A 21795-nucleotide genomic window follows, 5' to 3' on the forward strand; every position below is an offset into this window, starting at 1 on the left:
TTATGCTAAGAAGTTAAACCCTTTTCAGTTTTTTTTTGGCAATGAAACACATTCTAAAAAAACATTCCGAAACCTTCTGAAACTGAAAACATGTCTGAATCATAAAAAAATAGAACTTTAAATGTTAAAATAAAAAACTTAAACATCCAAGATTTTAGCTTGAGTATAGCCCTTTAAAAAATAAATAAATTATATATATATATATATATATATATATATATATATATATAAATAATCACAAATATATTTTGCAATTTTTTTAATACATTTTATACCCGTTTTCTTTAGGTTTAAGCTTTGCTTCAATAAACAGTTTTGATGTAAAAGTATCCAAATAAGCCTTGCAGCTCATCATTCATGCAGAAAAACACCAACTTTACACGACTTCCTTCATAAATTCCACCAATCACAATCAAAATACCGGAGAGTCTTTTTTTCTGCGCTCATTTGCAACTAATTATGCTGAAATTAACTTTTAGCCAAGTGAACGATGCTTGCTGAAATTACTGGCGTCTTATCCCCAGCACTGTGATATGGTTTGATACCCTCTGTACATTCACTGCAGCCTACCAAACTGAGACTTGTCTACAGCATGCATGTTTTTAATTTGATTGGCAATTCTGAAACACAGCTGGATATCTACGACGTGGTGCAGTAAATTGATAAAAACACACGGAGGAGGTCATAGTTTCATTCAGATTAAAAGAGAAACAACTGAGCAAACCCTGACAATGTTTATTGTACACATAATAATATCTATAAAAGCATACATACATTTATGGAGTGCTTACTCAAAACCTGAAATTGTGTATAAAAACCATCATTCAGTCTTAGTACCAGCTTTTTCATTAACAGACCTTACAACTAACAACAAATGCATTGTTCCTATTTATGCACTGTACATAGAGAACAATATGGTGTCATAAGGGGCTCTTTGAGCTTGAATACTAGCTCTAATTTCCAGTGTTGATATTTGTCCTAATTATTCAAAGAGCATGTTTTCCTTCAACTAAATTATAAACTAAAATGAATGCATTGAGTTTAAGTAAAAACTAGAGGTAACACTTTACTTGAAGTTTTATACATAGGGTTAGGGTTACCATGAATAAGGTGTCATAAAGGTTTTATTCACTAAATTATGACACCTTTGGAGCTATTGTATGTTGGCATTTTTGGGGTTTGGTAGAGGGATCTAGTGGGGTTAGGTAGGGTTCGTTAAGGTAACGAACAACACTTAACAGCCTTCGTCACACCTTATTCATGCTAATGACAGATGTCATGTTGTCATAATTACAGCATAATGTCAGCTTTTATATATAAAACTTTAGGTAAAGTGTTACCCCAAACTAGAACATTTTTTTCTTTGCCAGATATTGACACTTATCTGGATCAGTGATCCTGATCATGGAACTATGATTATTCACACTATAAAGACATTTCCAGCACGTGGCCGTGCAGTTGTATGAAAGTAAAAGAGTTTATTACTAGAGCATATATGTTTTAGAACCAGCTCAAAGAGCTGAACAGAGGAATTTATCCATTTTTCCAAAATGATCCAGAATCAGTATCTTGATCTGGATCATCCCTAAAATGTAATTACTTGTTCTTTATCTCATTTCGGATATTTACCAAATTTTTAAAAATCGAAATCCATCCATTAGTTTTTGAGTTCGACTGCTAACAGAAACAAATCAAAGAAAAGTATATCAATCCATAACATCAACAAAAATCTAATCACTTCTTCCTTTATTTTTTATTTTTATTTATGTTATAACTGTCTACCTTCTCAAAAAAAAAAAAAAAAAAAATCTAATCACTTCTTTCTTATTCCATTTCGGATATTTCCCAAAAAAATTAAACAAAATCCTTCCATTAGTTTTTGAGTTACTGTTCACATGTACATGTACATAGAGAAAAAATACCCCCGTGAATGCAACACAGGCCTTCCCACTGTGATAGAACTCCTGCACTCATACAATACATGACGAGTGCAGTAATGTTCTTCTAAACGTACTCCCATGCCTGCCAACCACTAAAATGTTAGTTTTAACCTTCTCTAGAAACTATTAAAGTGAAACCTAATCCCAGTGTTTCTGTGAAAGAAAGCCTGCAGTGTTGCATCTTGTCAGCTGTGTAACCCCGGGAACTTGCCTTCAAGTGACCTGTTCCCCATGAGCACAAATTAAACCGTTGGAGTAGTATTTGCTCTGTTAAAAGCACATTTGTGAAACTTGCAGTTTGACTCACAGGCAGCAGCAGAAGGACTGCGTTGTCAAACACTGTGATATGATGTCATAAAACCATACAGCTGAATGCCTGCACTTGGCTCATTACTGCTACTTCGAGACTAGAAAAAAAACTGGAAATGTCATATAATGGCAAATCTATAAACTCATGGTGTCATCTGGTTTTTCAGATTTAAGTTTGGAGTCCTAATTATAATTGGATGAACTACCCGTAGCGTACTTTTAAAATATTCATTATTATTTCAAAGTGCACATTGATGTCCACTCACACGTCGTCCCCTGCACACAACAAAAGGAGTTTTATTGGATACATTCCCAAAAAAGAAACATAGTTCTGATTGGATGTGAATTATATGTTTTAACCTTTATTATTATTATTATTATTATTATTATTAGCTAAAGTCAGAATCCAAGTTAAAAGCATTCTTTTCTCTACTACGTATGACTGAGAGGGAGATTTTTAATCATAGTATTATTGATTTAACGTTTTTACTGCTGATTTTAAATGTTTTTACTGCTGATTTTAATGTTTTTATTGATTTTTAAACTGTAAATGCTTTCTGTTCCACTTTTTGATCATGCAAAGCACATTGAATTGCCTTGTCTATGTAATGCGCTACACAAATAAAATTGCCGTTTTCCGATTGGATTTTGTCTCATGTAAAAATTTTATGTTTTAACTTTTCATCATTATTTTTTATCATTATTAGCTGAAGACAGCATCCAATGTGAACATTTTTAAATCCAAGTTAAAGGCATTCTTTTCTCTACTGCGTATGACTGAAAGGGAGATTTTTAATCATAGTATTGTTGATTTAATGTTTTTATTTCTGATTTCATGTTTTTATTGCTGATTTTAAACGTTTTTACTGCTGATTTTAATGTTTATATTGATTTTTAAACTGTAAATGCTTTCTGTTCCACTTTTTGATCACGTAAAGCATATTGAATTGCCTTGTGTACGAAATGCACTACACAAAAATGTTTGCCTTGCTGATAATATCAATAGATTTTGAGATGGTTTTTGCTCACATTAATTTTTTTTTTTTTTTTTTAAGTAACCATAGTCTAGTTTGTGCCGCTCAAAAAATGTAGTCGAGGAAATTGTGTCTTTTTTATGCAATCAAACTAAAATAATGGATTTGTAATAAAAAAAAAAATAAAAAAAAAAGATTTGCAAACAAAACTATCATTACAATTTTTTTTCAAATGCTGGTTTTGTTTACAAATCAAAAAATTGTTTTCATGAAACTACACATATGGTTTACGTTTACTGAAGTTTTGGTTCGTTCAGAGGAGGCCCCGCCAAAAAATGCAATCAAAACTTCACGAAACATATAAACAAAAGCTTAGAAAACGCAATCAAAACAAATTTTAGATTTTTAAACAAAACCAGCATTTTAAAAAATAGCAATGATGGTTTTTTTCATTACAAATCCATTAATTCTTTTTTATTTTTTTATTCCCAATACAATTTGTTTTTGATTGCATAAAAACAACACACATTTCTCTCCATATTAATGTTGATTCTTTCCTATAAAGAGAACTTTGACATCCCCTCACATGTTGTCACTTTAAACCCAATCATGATTTCATTTCACAGGGAAAAAAAGTGGTTTACGTCTCATTTAGGTGTAATTTGCTGTAATATCCAGGCTGAAAATAGCACAAAGCTACTACTCAAAAAAAATTTGGGCCACCTGTTTATCAGCAACCTTGTGTTTGATATCTTGTGGGCAGAAGGTACCAAAAGGAAATTGAAACAGAAGGGAAGTCGTCTTCCAGATGGTTGTGGCCGTACCTGAATTCCAATCAAGATGCCCTTCTGTGGCAACTTAAAGCCTGTGGAGAGCATGGCCTTCAGGAAGGCTGAATAAATACTTGGTCCAAAACACGCTACCTGCAAATCAAACACGTTACACAGCAGTCAGATACCAGATCGGACATGACAGGAGAGGAAAATTAATTCATTATTAATCCTGTTATTGAAAGCAGGGTCAGTGCGTGCGTGAATGATGCCTACCTCTCCAGTGGAAGCCATCTCACATCGCAGCACAGGGTCTGCATCTCTCAGACGTGGCCAAGAAAACATCGGTGCCTAATGAAGGAAGAATAGAGGAGGAAGTTTTGAGGAAAACTTTTCAAATTTAGAAGATTTGTGCTGTTTTTTCAGACAATATGATAAAAATACAAACTTTTTCAAAGATTATGTTTATTTGTGCCATACATCCAGTCGGAAATCACATAGGGTTAAAGCTGCAGTATGCAAGTTTTTTTTGGGCATCATTTGGTCAAGAATCTATATCACCTTTGAGCATATTGTAGTTCAAAGTGTTCCGAGTGGAAACTGAACCTCTGGACCTTCCCTTGGATTTATATTTTGGCTTTAGAAATCCAAGAGCGTGACGCTAGATTTCAGCCAATCAGAAATCTTTCTACAAACACTTGTGCTCCATGAGCTGTTTTGGTCGTTACTATTGGCTGCACGACTGAAGTCAGTGCGTGTTTACGTACCATCGATAGTAAAAGTCCAATGGCAGACGTTACAGCAGAGGTCCCCATCGTAACTTAAAGCATAGCGGTTACATGGCAAAGGAAGCGGAAAAAGAAAAACAGAATAAAGGCTCAAACATACTGACAGAACGAATTCACGGATGTCCCTCTGACTCGGTAGGTGGGGTGGACTTAAAAAGCAGCTAAGAGCTCCACAGTTGTGCGCGTTCAAGAGGATACCGGCAAGGGATGATAGGTTTCAAAACAGGGAGGGGAGGGGGAACGTGGTTGTTTCTATACAAGATTCACAATTCTACATACTGCAGCTTTAAACTGTTACTTCCATGGAGGTATAGTTAATTAGGTTGGTGGGGAGGGAATCCGTGTATGAATCGGAATTGGTGAATATAAAAAAAAGTAGGGTTGGACAATATCGGCAAAACGGCCAAAAGCCAGTACAGAACATCCCTACAATTACCATTGTTATATTGTTTCAGAAGACAGAGCTCCTTTGGAAATACAACAGTGTGACAGAATATTTGATGGGTAAAGACTTTTCTTCAGCTGAAGCTTCACAACAAAGTGAACATCTGAAAGCAAAGGACACTCCTTGAACAACCTGAGACTAGTTCATTTACCAGTCTGTTTTCACTTTGTCTCACCAAAGAGAAGAAAGAGGAGAAGAGGCAGGTGGCCTTATAGCGATAGAGCATCAGTAGGCTGAGCCAGAAATGAGAGAGAGAAAGCATAGAAAACAAGATATGAACTTAAAGAGAATTGAAAGAAGGAAACAAAAAAGGAAGAGAGAAGAGGCAGCGTGGAAGGACGATCATAATTAAAAAGGAAAGTATGAGAAGACAGCGTTAATGTGCAATGCATTTTCATTTTACCCAGAAATTAACTAAAATATTAAAGTGGCATTGAGCACTTGTACCACCTGAGCACACACAAACACACTGAGGCACGCAAGGGACATCTAGGGAAGAACTCATCCTTGAAACTGGCTATCTAATCACTGAATGTAATGTTAGCATACTAATGTAAGAAAGGACAAAAAGAAGGGAATGCACACAGGGAGCAAGTATCACTCACCGTGCCTTTGTTCAAAGAATCAGAAAAGACTCCGACTCCCAGACAAGGGAAAATATGGAGAGATAACACGGCCAAAGGCCAAGGAATGAAAATGAAATGGAGTGAATGGGGAAATAGAAAGAGATGAATGAAAATGAGAAGGAACATTAAAAGGAAAGAGACTAAACCAGGACAAATACGGAAAGATTAACCCAAGCCTAGAGTTTTCACAACCTAGCGACCACGAGATTGAAGTTACACTGGCTTCATCTTCCATATTTAAAGATTTTATATCTTTCACTTGGATGGGATTATAAAATCTAACAGTGCTATTTTAAGACATAGGGCGAGTGTTTAGTCAAAAATGGAACTTATTGTAACTGTTGTTGTTGTCAACCAGGGCTGGGCAATATGGCCTTTTTTAAATATCTCGATATACTATTATATTATTAGTATCTTGATATTTCGCCCTTGCCTTAAGATGATGCTTTGATGCATACAATCAAACCAGAATGGCAATATTCAATATATATTGATGTCTTCCTGGGATTTAATTGGGGTTTCCCCTAACTCTTATAGCATAGCGTACCTGTCAGTTCTTTTTTTTCAGAAACAAACCCTTAAAATAGTGCAAGTCAAATAATGTGCAATAACTGAAGGGTTGGGGTTTCGAATCCTGCTCTAGCCAAGTCCTTGTGTCGTTGGGCAAGGCACTTTACCTAGTATGAATGTGGTGTGTTGGAGGAGGTCGGAGGGATCGAGGGAGCATCATGGCAGTATGTGAAAAATACCTGGATGTATACGATATCGGAACATTTTTGAAGTATGCACAGGGGGCACACTAGTCGTCTTGGGATCGTTGTCACGTACTGAGTTTACCTCCCTACTGAGATTATAACCCTAACATAATCCAATGAACAAATAAAACACGTGTCCGTTCACTTAGAAAACAAAAATGAACTTCTTTTTTTTTTTTTTTTTTTTAAATTTGCAACAGGGACTTGTTAGTGAAAAGTAACAAACGATGAACAGAAAAAAGAACAGGCAGCAACCCTGAGCATGTGAGGGTGAAAGATAAATGCAGAGGGAGTCTCTGGACACCAATGACTGGAGCCTTCCCATGAAACTGTGAGAGCAGGAGCGAAAAGGCTGAGAGGTGCTATTGATCGACGGCACTTCAGGCTATTCAGGCTGGCAAATGGTTTCAGACATAATCAAGTGTTTACAGTCTGGACTTGATGTTGTGCCTATAATAGACAGACAAAAATTAGTCCTGTTGTGTTTGACAACTCTTAGGACTCCATGGCGGGATTTCCCCTAAGGCGCGCCTCGCCATCAGGGGAGTGAAGACTGTATCACACACTCCAAATAAACTCTGGAAGTCTTTCAAAAAATGCTGCTGCAGATAACACAGCCTCTGATTATTATTCCTCACAACCGCGTCGCAAAGAAAATGGAAAACTTTAGGTGGTGGTGAAGAATAGGGGATTATACCTGCATGATTGGCTCAAACTAGCACCATTGTTACAGCAGCTCTGTTGTAATTAGAGAGAGAAATTACTTTTCAAGAATAGCTTTTGAACAGCTGGTGACACATAAACTCTGTCTCGTAGCTGATGGAGGAAGTAAGCCTCCCAGTTGGTATCGGAAAGAATTCTTTTGTACCTCTGCCACTGTAATTGCTGTCATTGTCGCATAATCCAGAGAAAGCAGCATTAGTGGCACCTACAGAAACTATTAAAACATCACACCTGTATGAAGGACTCTTAACGGGAAAATATTTTTTTTCATTTGCTCATACAAAGTTTAGAAACATGGGTGTTTGGAACTTTCCAAAGATGATCAAATGTCCCGACTAAGCACCAAGTATCAATGAGTTTGTAGCGAGATTTATTCATACATTTATTGATTCTATATGATTAAATTTAAACTTTTAGGTTTTAATGATGCACTTTTAATCATAAAAATCACATTCTGTGTGTTTGAAAATGTTAAAGGCACACTGTGTAACCTTTGGAAACTAGGGGCGCCAGACCTGTAACTTTCACATCAAGCGCCCCTAGTGGCCACAAGTGCTGCAGCACTGTCGCAAAAATCAACAGTCAGTCAGTCGGGCCAGGCTCCTTCGTCTTTTGATTGTGTATGCAGAAAGGAGCAGCAGCCGTCGCCACTGCCCTCCTCTCTGGAGCCCAGCCCCGGAGGCCCGGCCCTCCTCGCTGCATCGGTGGCGCTCCCTCCCCTACTCCCTGGCCTTGTCGGCCCCTTTGTCGGGGGTCGGCGCGGTGGACGGGGGGACCTGGCGGGCACCGCAGCTGTGAAGATTCGCGAGAAGGGTCTAGAACAAAGCTTTATCATTTGTTCACCCAGAGGTCTCACCAAACATTGACTTTTGTGTTTTAATTGTACACATAAATATGAGATCATTTCAAAACAATAGAACTTTAAAAAAGAAAAAAAAAATGCTTCATAGCTATTGTGCATAGGGGCTTCAAATTTGGAATTTCTGGAATATTCAAAAAGAGCAACTTTATAATAACTACTGATACTTTAGAGTTGTTCCCAATTATATATTTAAATCCCCCGTTGAGTGCCAAACTATAATTTAGAACATTTCCCGTTAACTCCAATGGAAAGTTTCCAACTTTGAAAATTCCAGGAATTTTTAAACCCTAGTTAAAATGTTGTATTATTTTGAATGGATGCTGATATCTATATTTGGGAATGCTACGGTTATTTAAAATTACTCCCAATTTTCAGTTGATTCCCAAAAAAAAAAAAAAAAAAAAAAACTCCCATTGAAAAGTTTATATTTTTTAATACATTTTCAAAATTCCCAAGCTTAAATTCCCATGACAATTCACTGGAAAGTTTCTGCTCCTTTACATCCCTAATAACTACGACAGGATGCGATTTGAGGAGTCCTTTCACTCAAAGAGCAACACCACAAACACACGAGGCTGAGAATATTGACCAACTGCCTCATATAGGAAAACACTTATGAGCATCTTTAACATTGACAAACATGGAAAAATAGGCAGTTAACTGAAGATTCCTAATCTCAATTAGGCTTACCTGTTTAAATAAAGGTTAAAAAAAAAGAAAAAGTCAAACCCACCTTGATTCCTACATAGTCTATAGGAATGATGGGTTTCTCCAGCGAGGGCAGGCCGGCCTCATCCAAAGGCTCTCCGACCATCACCTTGGTTGCCACATTAATAAAATCTACACCAATTGTTTTGGATACAAATGGAAAAGAGCGTGATGCCCGCAGATTGCACTCAATCACCTAAAAAGAATTAAAAAAAAAAGCATACACAGGAAAAAATACAGTTTCATTGAGATTTACAGTAAACACCTTACCAACGACAAACGTGAAGGTGCATTCATATTTCCAAAGCTGGGCGGATTACACACACATGTCGTAGTTACAGAGGATTTAGCACTGATTGTATAAAAAAAACGATGAATGAATCCGTTCAGCTTAGCATATCCTTCCCAGCACAATGGGGTTTCAATTTGTAAGCCAATTGCATTTTCTGGTGTAAAAGCACCAATCATTGTCATTAGGTTAAATCCAGAGAAAGAGTACCTACCATGACATCATTGCCTTTAACCAGAAATTGAGTGTTAAAGGGCCCCGAAATTTCAAATGCTTGAGCAATTTTGCGTGTAGCAATTTTGACCTGAAAAAAAATGGAAACATTCATGTCAGCATCTAGAATAATCACCAATCCAAGCATTAATACAGGAAAGAACAAAGGGTTTTGTCTTTGTAGTCCTTCTGTGTGGGTTTTCTTGGTGTTTTTTTTAACTTTTGTTTTAAGACCTTTCGTGTTTTTGAATTCATTATGTCTATTTTATTGTTCATATGGCAAATTTTTGTTGCCCGTTTGTGTGTTTTTCGAGTCATTATGTGTCCTTTTGTTATATTTTTTGTGTTATTGTTGTCTTTTTATCTATTTTTCTGTCAATTTAGACATTTTTCTGTCATTGTTGTTGTTTTTGTAGTCATTTTGTGTTTAAAGCTACAGTAGGCGATTTTCTCCAGATACACTTTTTAAGTTTTTGGTTGAAATTGCCTTTATGTCCTGACAGAAATTAAGATCGTATGTGCTCTGAAAAAGGAATGAAGAAAAATCTGTCATCTATAGCAGCTGTAAATCTGTAATAATTTAGACGTGATTGGTTAAAAAATAAAACGGTTCGTTTTTTTCCATTGGTCGCTCTGTTCATTCTCAATTCCTTGCATGCACGAACACTGAAAGTACGTCACTGCTGACAAGAGTTAAAACAGAGTTTTTGGTCACATTTTTAACATATATAATGATAAAGTTTAATGTTTACTTACTGCTGAATGAGACAATGACGTTTCTACACAATACAAGCGATGAGCTGAGCTCCTCTTCTGCAGCAGCTGTGCGCATGCATGTGAGTGCCACGGAACACAGAGGGGAGGGGGGAGGGGAGAAGAGGCGGAGCCATTGGTGAGGCTGCATTCAAAATTATGTGAGGCTTGGAAAATCGCCTTCCCTAGCTTTAAGTGGTTGTTTAGCGTGCCTTTGTTATCATTTTGTGTAATTTTGTTGACATTTTGTGCGTTTTGCTGTCGTTTTCTGCATTTCTGGAGTTTGTGTGTTATGTTGGGCTTCAGTGAAATTTCAACTACGGAATTACAATTTTGTTTTGGGGGCCGCACAAATTTAGACCAAGGGTCGTATGTAGCCCCCGGGCCGCCAGTTGCCTATGTCTGCATTAGGCCATCGTAAGACTAACACATATCTGCTGAAAAACAAGATGCACATACATTAAAAAGAACAAAATGAGTACGCAAATAAAAACAACTGGCAATCACGGTCTGAAAGCTGCTGTTAAACTTGCGAGACAAATGCATGATGTGTAATGCCTTCAAGTGGTTATTGTCACTGGTCTGATTTATTGTTCTTTTGCAGGTGATTCAGGATGTTTTTTGTTCTCTGTGGGAAAATCTAGAACAGACTGACCATGTACGTCATGTAGTCCTGAGTAGCTTTTGAAAAACTGATTGTAACCACAAGAAAACATGTCACTGGGTAAAGGATATAATAACAAGTTTGTCACAGGCAATTTTATGATCATATTGTCATATAAATCAGTATACAGATTTCAAGTCGAATAAAAGTAGTTCTCATTGTAAACAAGTAGTGAGCACAGCACATTGCTTTGTTAGATGAACGCGTCACATTCAGGAGCACTTAGACTTTTACAGGATAATAAATGAATACCAATGAAGAGTTACTAAAGAAAAAGGCTGTTAAAAAAAAAAAAAAACATTGAAATAATGCTGGGGCTATATTTTTCCATTGAAGTTCCACCTGTTTTTACTGCTACCATTGGGTGTAAATATTGGATTTTAATTTGTCCTAATTTAGTTGTTTTCCAGTGAAGCAGCTGTGCGTCCGACATGCAGCTGTTTCTCACTAACAAGCTGGTATTATATTTATGACCCTGAGCTGACAGAGAGTCTAGCAAAGGTTAAACACACATCTATGCTGTACAAAGATGCCCTTAACAACCTCTGTTCAGTGCTGTAATTAGGATTCAGCTTTTAACATTGGGAAGTTTGCAGAAAACAGTAAAAAGTGTGCAATGTGTTGTCAGATTTACAGAGATTTTGTAAGTCGCTCTTGATTATAAAGCACAAATTTGGTGCATAATGCCAATCAAAGATATATATATGTTTTTTTTTTTTTTAAAGTTCCATTTTTGTCTGTTCTTCACTGATTTACTGATTAAGTAAATGCTTCAAATAAGCTCTTCGGAATTTTTGCCTTTTCCTGCACTGCTTATCCATCTTTTATGTGATAATGTCATTATTTTGTAATTATTCAAAAATAAGTAAATAAAATAAATAAAAAGAATAGATTATGATTATTTAATAAAGTATTTGTCTGTTTTAACCTGTTTAACCTCATTTATTTATTCTATTTCATAATTTCAGTTGAGTATGGGTTGTGTTAAAGTTAAATACATAAAATTAAAAATGTGAGTTTTTATCTAATATTATCATCATCAATATTATTATTATTATTATTATTATTAATTTTATGAATCATTTTAATAGCTCCATCACATTTTTTGGATAACATTATGTTCAAAACAGATGTGAGATATACATCTGCTTAGCAATATGACAGTTTAAAGAGATAAATGCAATGTTGTATCGTGTTTATACAGTATATTAAGGGCCACTCAGTGCCCTACAGTAATAAATGAGTCAAGCATTGCCCGATAACTGTAAGGTTTGCATGTTCTCTGCATGATTTGTGAGTTTAACCAAATCACTCTGAGTCAAGTAATATAAGAATGTGTTTTGCAGTAAGTTTGCTGTAATTAATAATAAATACGATATATTTTTCTCATTATGTAAAAAAAAAACCCCAAAAAAACACATATTTTAGCATTTTGATGAAAAAAACAATGTCCTTTTTTGGCCCATTTTTTTTTTTTTGATCAGCAGAGAATATGAATCAAAGCCGGAATGCACTGCGCAGTGAAAGAAGCAGACAAATTGCTACATGGAATGTGAGGAATGATTATGATAAGTTGACTGACCTTTTCTAATGCACCCTGGCTAATGGTCTGCGTTGGTAAGATGAGGGTGGCATCTCCTGAGTGTACTCCTGCATCTTCCACATGTTCCGTTATGGCGTGGACCAAAACCTGAACACATCGTGATAGAAAAAGTTTTTTTTCTAAGCAGATTTTCAGTCGACAGAAATAAAAGCAAAGTTTCCGTTTGATGACCGAGAGAAACTTTCAGATTTTTTTGAAAAGTGCATCACCAAAAAAAGAAAAAGAAAAAAAAATCTCATGCATGCTGTGTAATTAATCCTCCTATTATCCTCAAATATTACACCTTTTGCCCTTGGAGTCAATCTGACCCCATTGATATTTGCCTCTAGGAAATTATCTTTAGAAAATTGTTGACCTAGTTTTGAATACATAAATAACCCCTTTATCGTGAAACCATGACCTGTTCTCTAGCACCACCAACAGGTCAAACTTTTAAATTTGAATTAATTTATCTTGAATAGTTTTCATCCAAATCTTCTCAAATTTACTGACACAAGAGTAGGAACCCTACTGGTTATGGTAATGACATGACTTTTCCTGCAGCGCCACCATCAGGTCAAACTTTCAGTTTTAGAGTTAGTGTATCTTGAAGATATTTCATTCATTTCATCAAAATATTTTCTAACTTGGGGTGCACATTCATTACACACAGAATGCTGCTGCTTCTCTCGTCTCCTTTTTCGGCATGTACAAAAAAGAAAAAAAAATGTAAAAAAAAAAAAAAGTGAATGTAACCATGTTGGAAATAAACTGAATAAATAAAATAAAAAATAAATAAATAAAAAACCATATTGATTGAAGTTAGCTTCGTTTTTCTAACATATTTGGGGTTATTCACTATAAAGTCCTCTTTCTCAAACACATTCTCCTCTATGTCACTTTCACTGTGAAAGAGCTGTTCCAAAACCTCCTTGACAGAGAACGTTTCTTTCTGCACCTGCAGGTGTGGAGGATGTAAGGTAACACATGGATCACACACAGACAGACACTGCTAAAACAACTTGAGGTCAAATTGACCCCAGAGGAACACCAATGTCTACAAAACTGTATGCTTCAATCAATTGTATCCATAAATTTAGGAAAACTTTCGAAATATGAAGCAAAAAAATAAAAGTCAACTATTATTTTCTCAATGATAAACATTGAATGGGGTCAAATTGACCCCAAGGATAACGGGAGGGTTAACAACAGTGACGACCATATTTAGCATTTGAATATTACAGTTTAAGACCAGGTCTGTGCATTAGAAAACCAACACTGTAAAAAAAAATAAAAAATCAGAAGATACGCCGTGTCAGAAGAATAACTTTCCACATTTCCTTCAGACAGATACAGATCTATATTACCAAGGAACTCCAGGCAAGTGTGTGTCTGTAAATGAGCTGCTGTGTCATTAGCTCATTTAAACTGCTGCTAACCACAGCATTCATTAGCTCTCTTCAGATAGTGCCTGTAATTAATCCGTATTATCTCTGACTTTTTCTCCCTCCCACACGTACACTGAAAAACACACACACACACACACACACATCTACACACCGAACTTTGGTCTGCGATAATGAGGTATGTTTGGTATTCATTGAATGGACAGCTTGTTAATGTGATATTGAAGATAAAGGAGGAGTGTATTCAGAGACAGCAGAGTGGGAGAATCTTCCATACAAACTGGATAACAAACGTTTAAAATGACACCCTTGAAATGACTCTCACACGGCAAACAATGGAGAAAATAGGCAGGGTGTTAAGGACAAACTGTGGTGTGTTGAAAAGAAACTTAATCATCAGGTAAGTCAGATACTCCAAACTTGTGTGATAAAAACTGTCAAAACTACGTGTCTAAGGCTGGATTGTCAAACTTATTTTAGTTCAGGAGACAAACGCGGAGAAGTTTGACCTTAAGTAGGCTGCAGATTTTTGGCGGGAAAACAAGAAATTTTTTTCACTTCTCCAAAAGAATTATTTATTTATTTATTTCACTTTTTTTTACATTTCTTTTTTTTTGTACATGCCGAAAAAGGAGACGAGAGAAGCAGTTTGCTTATCTAGGTCCCGTCCCCTGTTTTTTACATCAAAAATTTTCCACTGTTATATTTAACCATTTGTTGTATAAACACATTACTATGTCTTAGTTCATAAGCAAGGTAGTAATGTAATCCTTAATGACCCCACTACCTAGCAACTGAAATGAATAAATGACAGACCTTTTTTACTCTTGGTTTCCACATTGAATTCAGTGTCAATGAAATAATCACAGTCTGAGTTTTGTTTCCAGTGTTTATATAGATTTGGGTCCATCTCCATGATTACCATCAGTAATGTTGTTGTTTAGGTGGATCCTTCGTATTTTCCCAAGTCTTCCATCGTTTTGATGAATATTGGTTTTCCGTTCTCTTCTCCCAGTGGTGTGATATAAATCCTGCAGTTTTTCGTCCACGTCTTTAGAATCTTTCCTCCTTTTTTTATTTGGCGTGCCTTCCATGCAATGCTTGCGTTTTTTTTAGTCAGATTTTCATTAATAAAAACCTTCATTTCCTTCAGTTTTCTGCCTTGCTTCAATAGTTCTCCTTTTAATTTCACCTTCGTGAAGGTGATTTTTACAGCTCCGTTATCATTTCTCTTTGGCAGGAGATGGCAGGAATTGATGTTGTCAGGGTTCAGGACAATGTCCTTTGACTCCAAGTAGTCAATGACCTGTTGTTCAATCGATTTTGTTTCTTCGTCACTTGCGTAACTCCTGGGTTTTATCTTTAAGCCTGTGATGATGACATCTTTCGCTCTTTCCTTTTGTTCAAACTCTTCAACCCTTGCGTTCAGTAGTTTTATCTCTTCAGCATTTCTTTCATTCTCTTCTTTCAGTACCTTTGCTTCACTTTGAAGGGTTTCCAGTGACTTTTCCAGCGTCTTTTCCAACGACTTTATCTCGGCAGATAGACCGTCTTTTAGGTGTCGTAGACCCTCGCGTATCATCTCCTTGACCTCTTCCAGACCCGGATCAGGTTCTGGAGGGCCTCCATGCGGTTTCTTAACCATTTTTCTTTTCGTCTTGGGCCCAATTTTTCAGGCTGTTCAGCTGTTGCCAGCTGTAGCCAAGGTCATGTTATCGGAGCGAGTGAAAACACGTCTGCTCTCTCCAAAAGACCAGAGAGTACTCAACTCTCAAACTATTAAGTTTGAAAGGCACCAACAATATCCAAGAAACATGTGACAGATATCAGTTACCTAAATCTCCTTGGTTCTGTGACCAATCCTTTGAATACAATTGCAGGATTTTGAGCATCAAAATTCTGCCCATTCAAGAAAGAGAGCAAAACGTACAGGAAACATTTTGTAAACAACCAACTAATTCAGTAGTAGATATAGCACCCCCTTCAGATACAAAAATTGAATTAAAATCCACAATATTTGCCGATCTCAGTTTGCAGTCATTTTTATCTCAAATTGTTGAAAGAACAGAACATTTTTCCTAAATCTGGAACATTTTCCTCAAATTATTCCATGAAATTTTCCCAAATTCCCAAAATCATTAAGTGAATCCTGCAGGGATACTTTATCATGTATATGTGGAAGTGCAAACCAGGGCACATTAATGTTGAATTTGCTCTTTTTCCCACAAAAAATCTGTGGCCTTCTCAAGCTCAAACTGCTCCGTATATGTACTAAATTGAGTTTGACACACATCGTCTAAAAGACAGCATTTGATCCCCGGGCCTCAAGTTTGACACATGTGCTCTAAGGGGTGGAGATGCTTTTTTTTTGCTATACATAGACAGTGATCAACCTTATTGATCCATTATAAGAGGAACAATAGATCAAACTTGTAGCATTCTCCTTAAGCACCATCTGTAACCAACAAGAGTCCGTCAAACTGGACAGAGGATTGTGTTACCTTGCCCGCTTTGGCCACAGCATCCACCTCTACCTCCCTGGCATCTCGTATAAATTTAGTGATGACCACTGGATGTTCCTAGAGAGAAAAAAAACAACATGTTATACAACCTGTTTATAGAGGGAAAAATTTCAGTGAAAAAGTACTAAGTAACGAGAGTAACTATTAATACCTTAGAATAATAATTAATATTTCATTAATGGCCAGTGGTGGATATACCATCGTCTCCTGAGACAAACGGATGTCGACAAGTTTCTAGATATATCTGTACTTACTTGAGTAGTATTTTTGAGGAATACTTCTTAATACTTCTTACATTCACTCCACTACATTTGAAAGACAAATATTGTACTTTTTATTCCACTACATTAATAGTTACTCTCATTACTCTTTTTTCATTGCTTCTGTTCTAGTACCAAAAACTTTCTGTTGATCCTCATACGGGTTGTATCAGTTCTACCATAGCTTTAATACATTATGCTCATCAAAGCATGAGCCAATCAGAGACAGACAGGGTCTAATAGTGTTGTTGTTTGGGCAATTGTTTGGCAGAGATTGGCCCTGAGAGAAGGACGAAGATACTCCGTCAGAGAAACCATGGCCGCATTGTCGGCCCACAGCAGGGGTGGACTGGGTGGACGTGGGCCGTCGATCCGAAGTGGGCCGGTCCAGTCCCTTTTTTTTGTTTTTGACTAATGAGTGGAGGCAGACACTGTAACAGGTGGCCAAAAATGGTCCAAAAGTGTCAAAAACATGGGAAGGAAAGAGCGAAAAGAGACTAAAATGGGCCAAAATCAGTCATGAGTGGCTAAAAAAAAATGGGCAAATAGAGAGGAATCAGGTGGTATGTAATGGCAAAGGGTGGCTTAAATGGTCAAAATGTGGCCAATAATAGTTAAATAGGGCAAACATTTGGAACAAAAAGAGGCAAAATGTTGAAAAAAAAGAAAACAGTGATATTTATTGGGCAAAAGTTAGCTTATTTGGACAGAATACTTCAACCTCCAATGCCGTGGTAATGTGGCGCTTCCTTGTCACTACTGACTGTCGCGCTCTATATTTGGTCACGTTCTATATTTGGTCTCTCTTCCTATGTTTTCCAAAGAAAATCCTAAAACAATCACAGCAGAAAAGTCATTAATAATAACTCAAAATAACCCATAATCACACGATGCCACAACTTGCGTTAATGCTCTACATAAACACAGCGATGACTCGGCTCCGTCTCCATCTGTCAGCGCTCAGAGCTGTCCTGTCACCAGTAACTTACCGGTAAGGATGTGTAATGTGTGAAGATATGAGAATACATATGCAGATAAAACAGTTGTGAACAGTTGGGAAAACAGAGATGTGCTGACAAAGCTACTCTGAAAACGGATGGACGGATGGATATGTGTGTGTTGCTGCTGGAGAACTTTGTTGTAAATGTGTGCTCATGTCTGTTACCGTGACGGCAGGCACGCAACAGCAGCGGCGGCACAGCTGCTGTCACTGATGGAGTAACTCCATTACAATTGCGCTTCAATGTAAAGTCCTATGTTTTCTCCTGGTTGCTTTCTCACATGGTTAAAGACCGCACCATGCTTTGCTTGAGCCAAACCGAGACCTACATTTTTCAGAGGACCAGAATTCGCTTGCTTCCTCCGCACCAGACGTTCAGTGACCTTTCATATATCGCAAAAAGACAACCGGAGTATCCGAGGAAGCAAAGCATGGTGTGGAGCAAAGAGGTATGTGTGAAAGCTAATAATGGCTTCTGTATAGTGTCCTCTGATAATGTAGTTTGCTGGTCTGGACAGAAAATGCCAGAGCTGAATTTTTGTCCCAGTCCACCCCTGGCCCACAGTAAAGGTTTTTGAAAGCAAAAGCAGCAATATAATCCTGGTAAAATTTAAGTTAGCAGAACATTGCATTTTATTAGTTCTTTTTTTAATATACTGTAAGTCAGGATGCTTAAATGTTACTACAAGTAACCGTTCATATTACAGATGTATTTTTAAGTAGTACTTTCACTTAAGTAATCTAGTCCCCAAGTCATTAGAGACTAGATTCTTGGCAATATGTCTGACAATCGTGCACACAGGCTTGACACTAATCCCACCTGAGACACCTGGGTGGCCTCCTCCAGGAAGCGTTTCATCTCTTCTTCACCGTACACGACGTTCATCGCTGAACCACTGGTGAATCATGGGAGGAAGAAAACCAGAGAACATCCTAGCATCAGCAACTTTTCAAACTACTATCACTATTATCATACACAAGTTACACGGTTTGGAAACAGTAGAAAAGGAATGAGATGCGCAGCATGTACGAGAGAGTGTGTGTGTATGTGTATGTGTGTGTGTGTTAAAGGCAAGAGAGAACAGCATTATTTAGGTCAAAAAGCACTCCCGGCTCTTGAAAAGGAGTTCAAAACTTCCTAGTTTAAAAAACAATAGCCAATGGTGTTTTACATCTTAAAAAGCTTGGTTTCCCTCTTTTGCAAAGGAACTAAATATAGAGGGAGGGAAACCCAGCCATTGGTGTGAACTATTGGTGTCAACTTTGAAAGTATACAATATTCAACCATAGCATGATGACCACTGACGGGTGTAATGAATAAAAATGAACGTCCCCAAGGTGCCCTGATAACACTTTTTCACTTCTGATTCATTACAGATATTGTAGCATTGAGTATTGATCCGATCCAACATCAGCATGAATGTTAGTTACACTTTTATGACTTATTGTGTGGTTTGGAATGTGATCAAGTGATATTACTCAAACAGAGAAACTAACCAATGGATTAAATACATTTTAACCTTACATAAAGACATAATTATGAAAAACCTGAAAAAATGTCATTAATAAATCCAATAGTAACTAAAATTATACTTTTAAAGTGCAAAATTACCACTAATTTAACTTAAACATAAGAATATTCTACAATTGAATTACATTTTTAAAAATTTCAAACAAAAATCTGAACACCCTGAAAAATTACCTCAAAACCAATACGGAATTTAAAGAAATAACGATTCAAGTTCAAGTCAGTTATGAATTTTTACTGTCAGTATTTAGCACTGCCAGTTACTGGATAGAAGTGCAGGAGTAGACTGCAATGAATAGTTCATATCAGAGATTTGTTACAAGCTGATATAATCAGATTGAATTAATTTATTCATTTTTGCTGATATTAGACGTATTTCCAATATCAAAATCGGATCGGTGCACCCCTAATTGTTACATCACCTGTTGGTGGATGAGACATATCAGGTGCAAAGTGAACACGTTGTCCTCGGAGTTTATTAAAATAAAGGCTACAGCATCACACACAGTGACAGAGTGCATCATCATAGCTGCATGAAGGGGATCTACAAACACAATTAGACATGTGCACTTATCCCTACAGCACATTAATGCAATACCAACCTCCAGATGAAGACTGGCCCTTCATTTTAGAACAAGCATCTCCAATAATTATAACCATGAAGATGCTTTCATATATTAAGGAAGATTGTTAGCAATTTCCCTCCGCAGGCTGAGATCATAACCTGTTTCTAATGAATCAAACCAGTTCATTGTGTTGATGCAGGATAATAACATGATCTATCAAAGCACTGGTAAAGTGTCACCGGCCAAATGTATGCTCCTTACAAACGCAGTATTTCTTTAAAGAGCATAAAAAGATCAAACTACTTAATTTCTCTGACACACATTATAAATGTGAGATGTATACATGCAGTTGAACATTCCTTAGGAAGTGCTGCGGGGTTCATTTATTTATTTATTTATTTTTACCTTGTCTGCATATGCTGTCGAACACTACATGTAGTGCAATTTGCGACAGCTATGCATGTTTTGTTTACTATTGAAATTAAATAAATACATGTATTTTATTGCATAATTGTGACCATCACCAGCCCTTTCTAAGGAAGGGTAAGAAAAACTTTATTAAAGGGAAAACAAAAAGAAAGGGCAGTGTTACACCAATATGAGGGGAACGGGGAAGAGGGAGTCAGGGTAGGATAATGGAAGAGTGGGGAAAAGTTCACTGTTTTATTTAATTTTGAAAGCTACATTTCATCCTATTTACCTTTTAATTACTTCTATTATTTTTTTTTTATCATTTTAAAAGTCACCTGTGGACGAGTGTTGTTGAGTTTTCCTTCGATCAAGGAGTCGGAACCTGCAACACTCACCAGCGTGTGTCTCTCTCCCTTTTCCAGTGTAATAACTGTTTTCACATTGATAACAACATTAACAGTGACCAAGCGTATTAGCATGCTAATATATAAACACCCCCCACTGTGTATCACCAATTTACTAAAAGAAGAAGAGGAGCCATCAATCAGAAGAGGAGGTGTTTGATATGGAAATGTGTGATCAGCTGTGCATATACAACATTGAAAATATTAACAAGTATGTCAGACTGTAAGAGGGAATATGAAACAATGGGAAAAAAAAAAAAAACTTCAGGGAAGGTGACATTTAGCAATGTTGAAAAGTAAAAGAAAGAAAGCCCTCCAAAATAGAGCAGGGGTTCTCAACCTTGGGGTCACCAGATGCCTTTAAGAAACTAAGAATATTTTTTGAACTTGAGCCCATTTAGCTTATTTTCACCCTTGTTTTGCAACTACACCAAACTTGCCATATTTTAAATTTTTTTCATCACTATTTCTTGCCATATTTTTGCTCCTTTCAGTGCTTTTTTGCTACATTACTCCTATTTCTGCCACTTCTCCATCAAATTTAAAGGTGCCATGTCATGCTATTTTTCACCCATCTCCATTTGTTCCAAGAACACCAAAAACATATTTGAGGTTTAATTTCCCAAACTCTCCTTTTTCCAGAGTTTTAGCCTCTGAAAAGTCACTTTCTGAGCAACTCTACATAAACAGGCTGATTTGCGTCCTACTTATGCATATTCATGACTGGGCGTGTCTAGAAACGGGACACTGACTTCCTCCTCCCCGCACGGTGACGTAGGGCCAGAGGACAGCGCGCCCTCATCTCACCCACTCCGTAGCTGAGCTCATGCTGCTTTATAAACACGAGACAGAGCGTGGGGGGCGGGGCGTTCGCCGGTACATACATAGACTGTAGAAAATACATACATAACACTGTCCGTCTGTTTACATGTCAATCACGGCAGAGAGCTTCCTGGAGGCGCGGCTTCTCTGAGTCATCAAAGTGGGAACACGTCATCAAATTGGAGCGAGGTGTTTGGGCTCGCCCTGCAGTAAAAAAGGAGCAAATCACCCTCTAACTGAATGTGAGAGTGATTGGGTGAATGAGCTGATATGTAAAGCGCTTCAGACTGCTTCAGTGTGGTGATAAAGCGCTATATAAAATCTAGTCCATTTACCATTTCAAGACATTTTTGGCATTTATAACCTTTTCCACCACTATTCCCACCTAATGTCGCATATGTTGACCCATTATTTGCCTGTTTAAATTAATGCTTCGTAATATTGACACTTTGAACCCTTTTTACAACTTTTTCTC

At 37.0% G+C, this 21795-nt stretch overlaps 1 protein-coding gene across 1 annotated transcript in view; it reads right to left on the minus strand.

Moving 5' to 3' along the window:
* Positions 1-21795, minus strand: part of cps1 (carbamoyl-phosphate synthase 1, mitochondrial) — a 63521-nt gene that overhangs the window by 7952 nt on the left and 33774 nt on the right. Inside the window, exons 28-34 of the mRNA XM_028435707.1 lie at positions 18410-18485; positions 16309-16386; positions 12402-12509; positions 9404-9493; positions 8926-9096; positions 4270-4344; positions 4048-4146 (exon numbers count right to left, since the gene is read on the minus strand). Of these exons, the coding sequence (XP_028291508.1) occupies positions 4048-4146; positions 4270-4344; positions 8926-9096; positions 9404-9493; positions 12402-12509; positions 16309-16386; positions 18410-18485 (697 nt within the window). The remainder of the gene's footprint in view (positions 1-4047; positions 4147-4269; positions 4345-8925; positions 9097-9403; positions 9494-12401; positions 12510-16308; positions 16387-18409; positions 18486-21795) is intronic.

Source organism: Gouania willdenowi, chromosome 21 (genome assembly GCF_900634775.1).
Source record: "Gouania willdenowi chromosome 21, fGouWil2.1, whole genome shotgun sequence".
Classification (NCBI taxonomy): Eukaryota; Metazoa; Chordata; class Actinopteri; order Blenniiformes; family Gobiesocidae; genus Gouania; species Gouania willdenowi.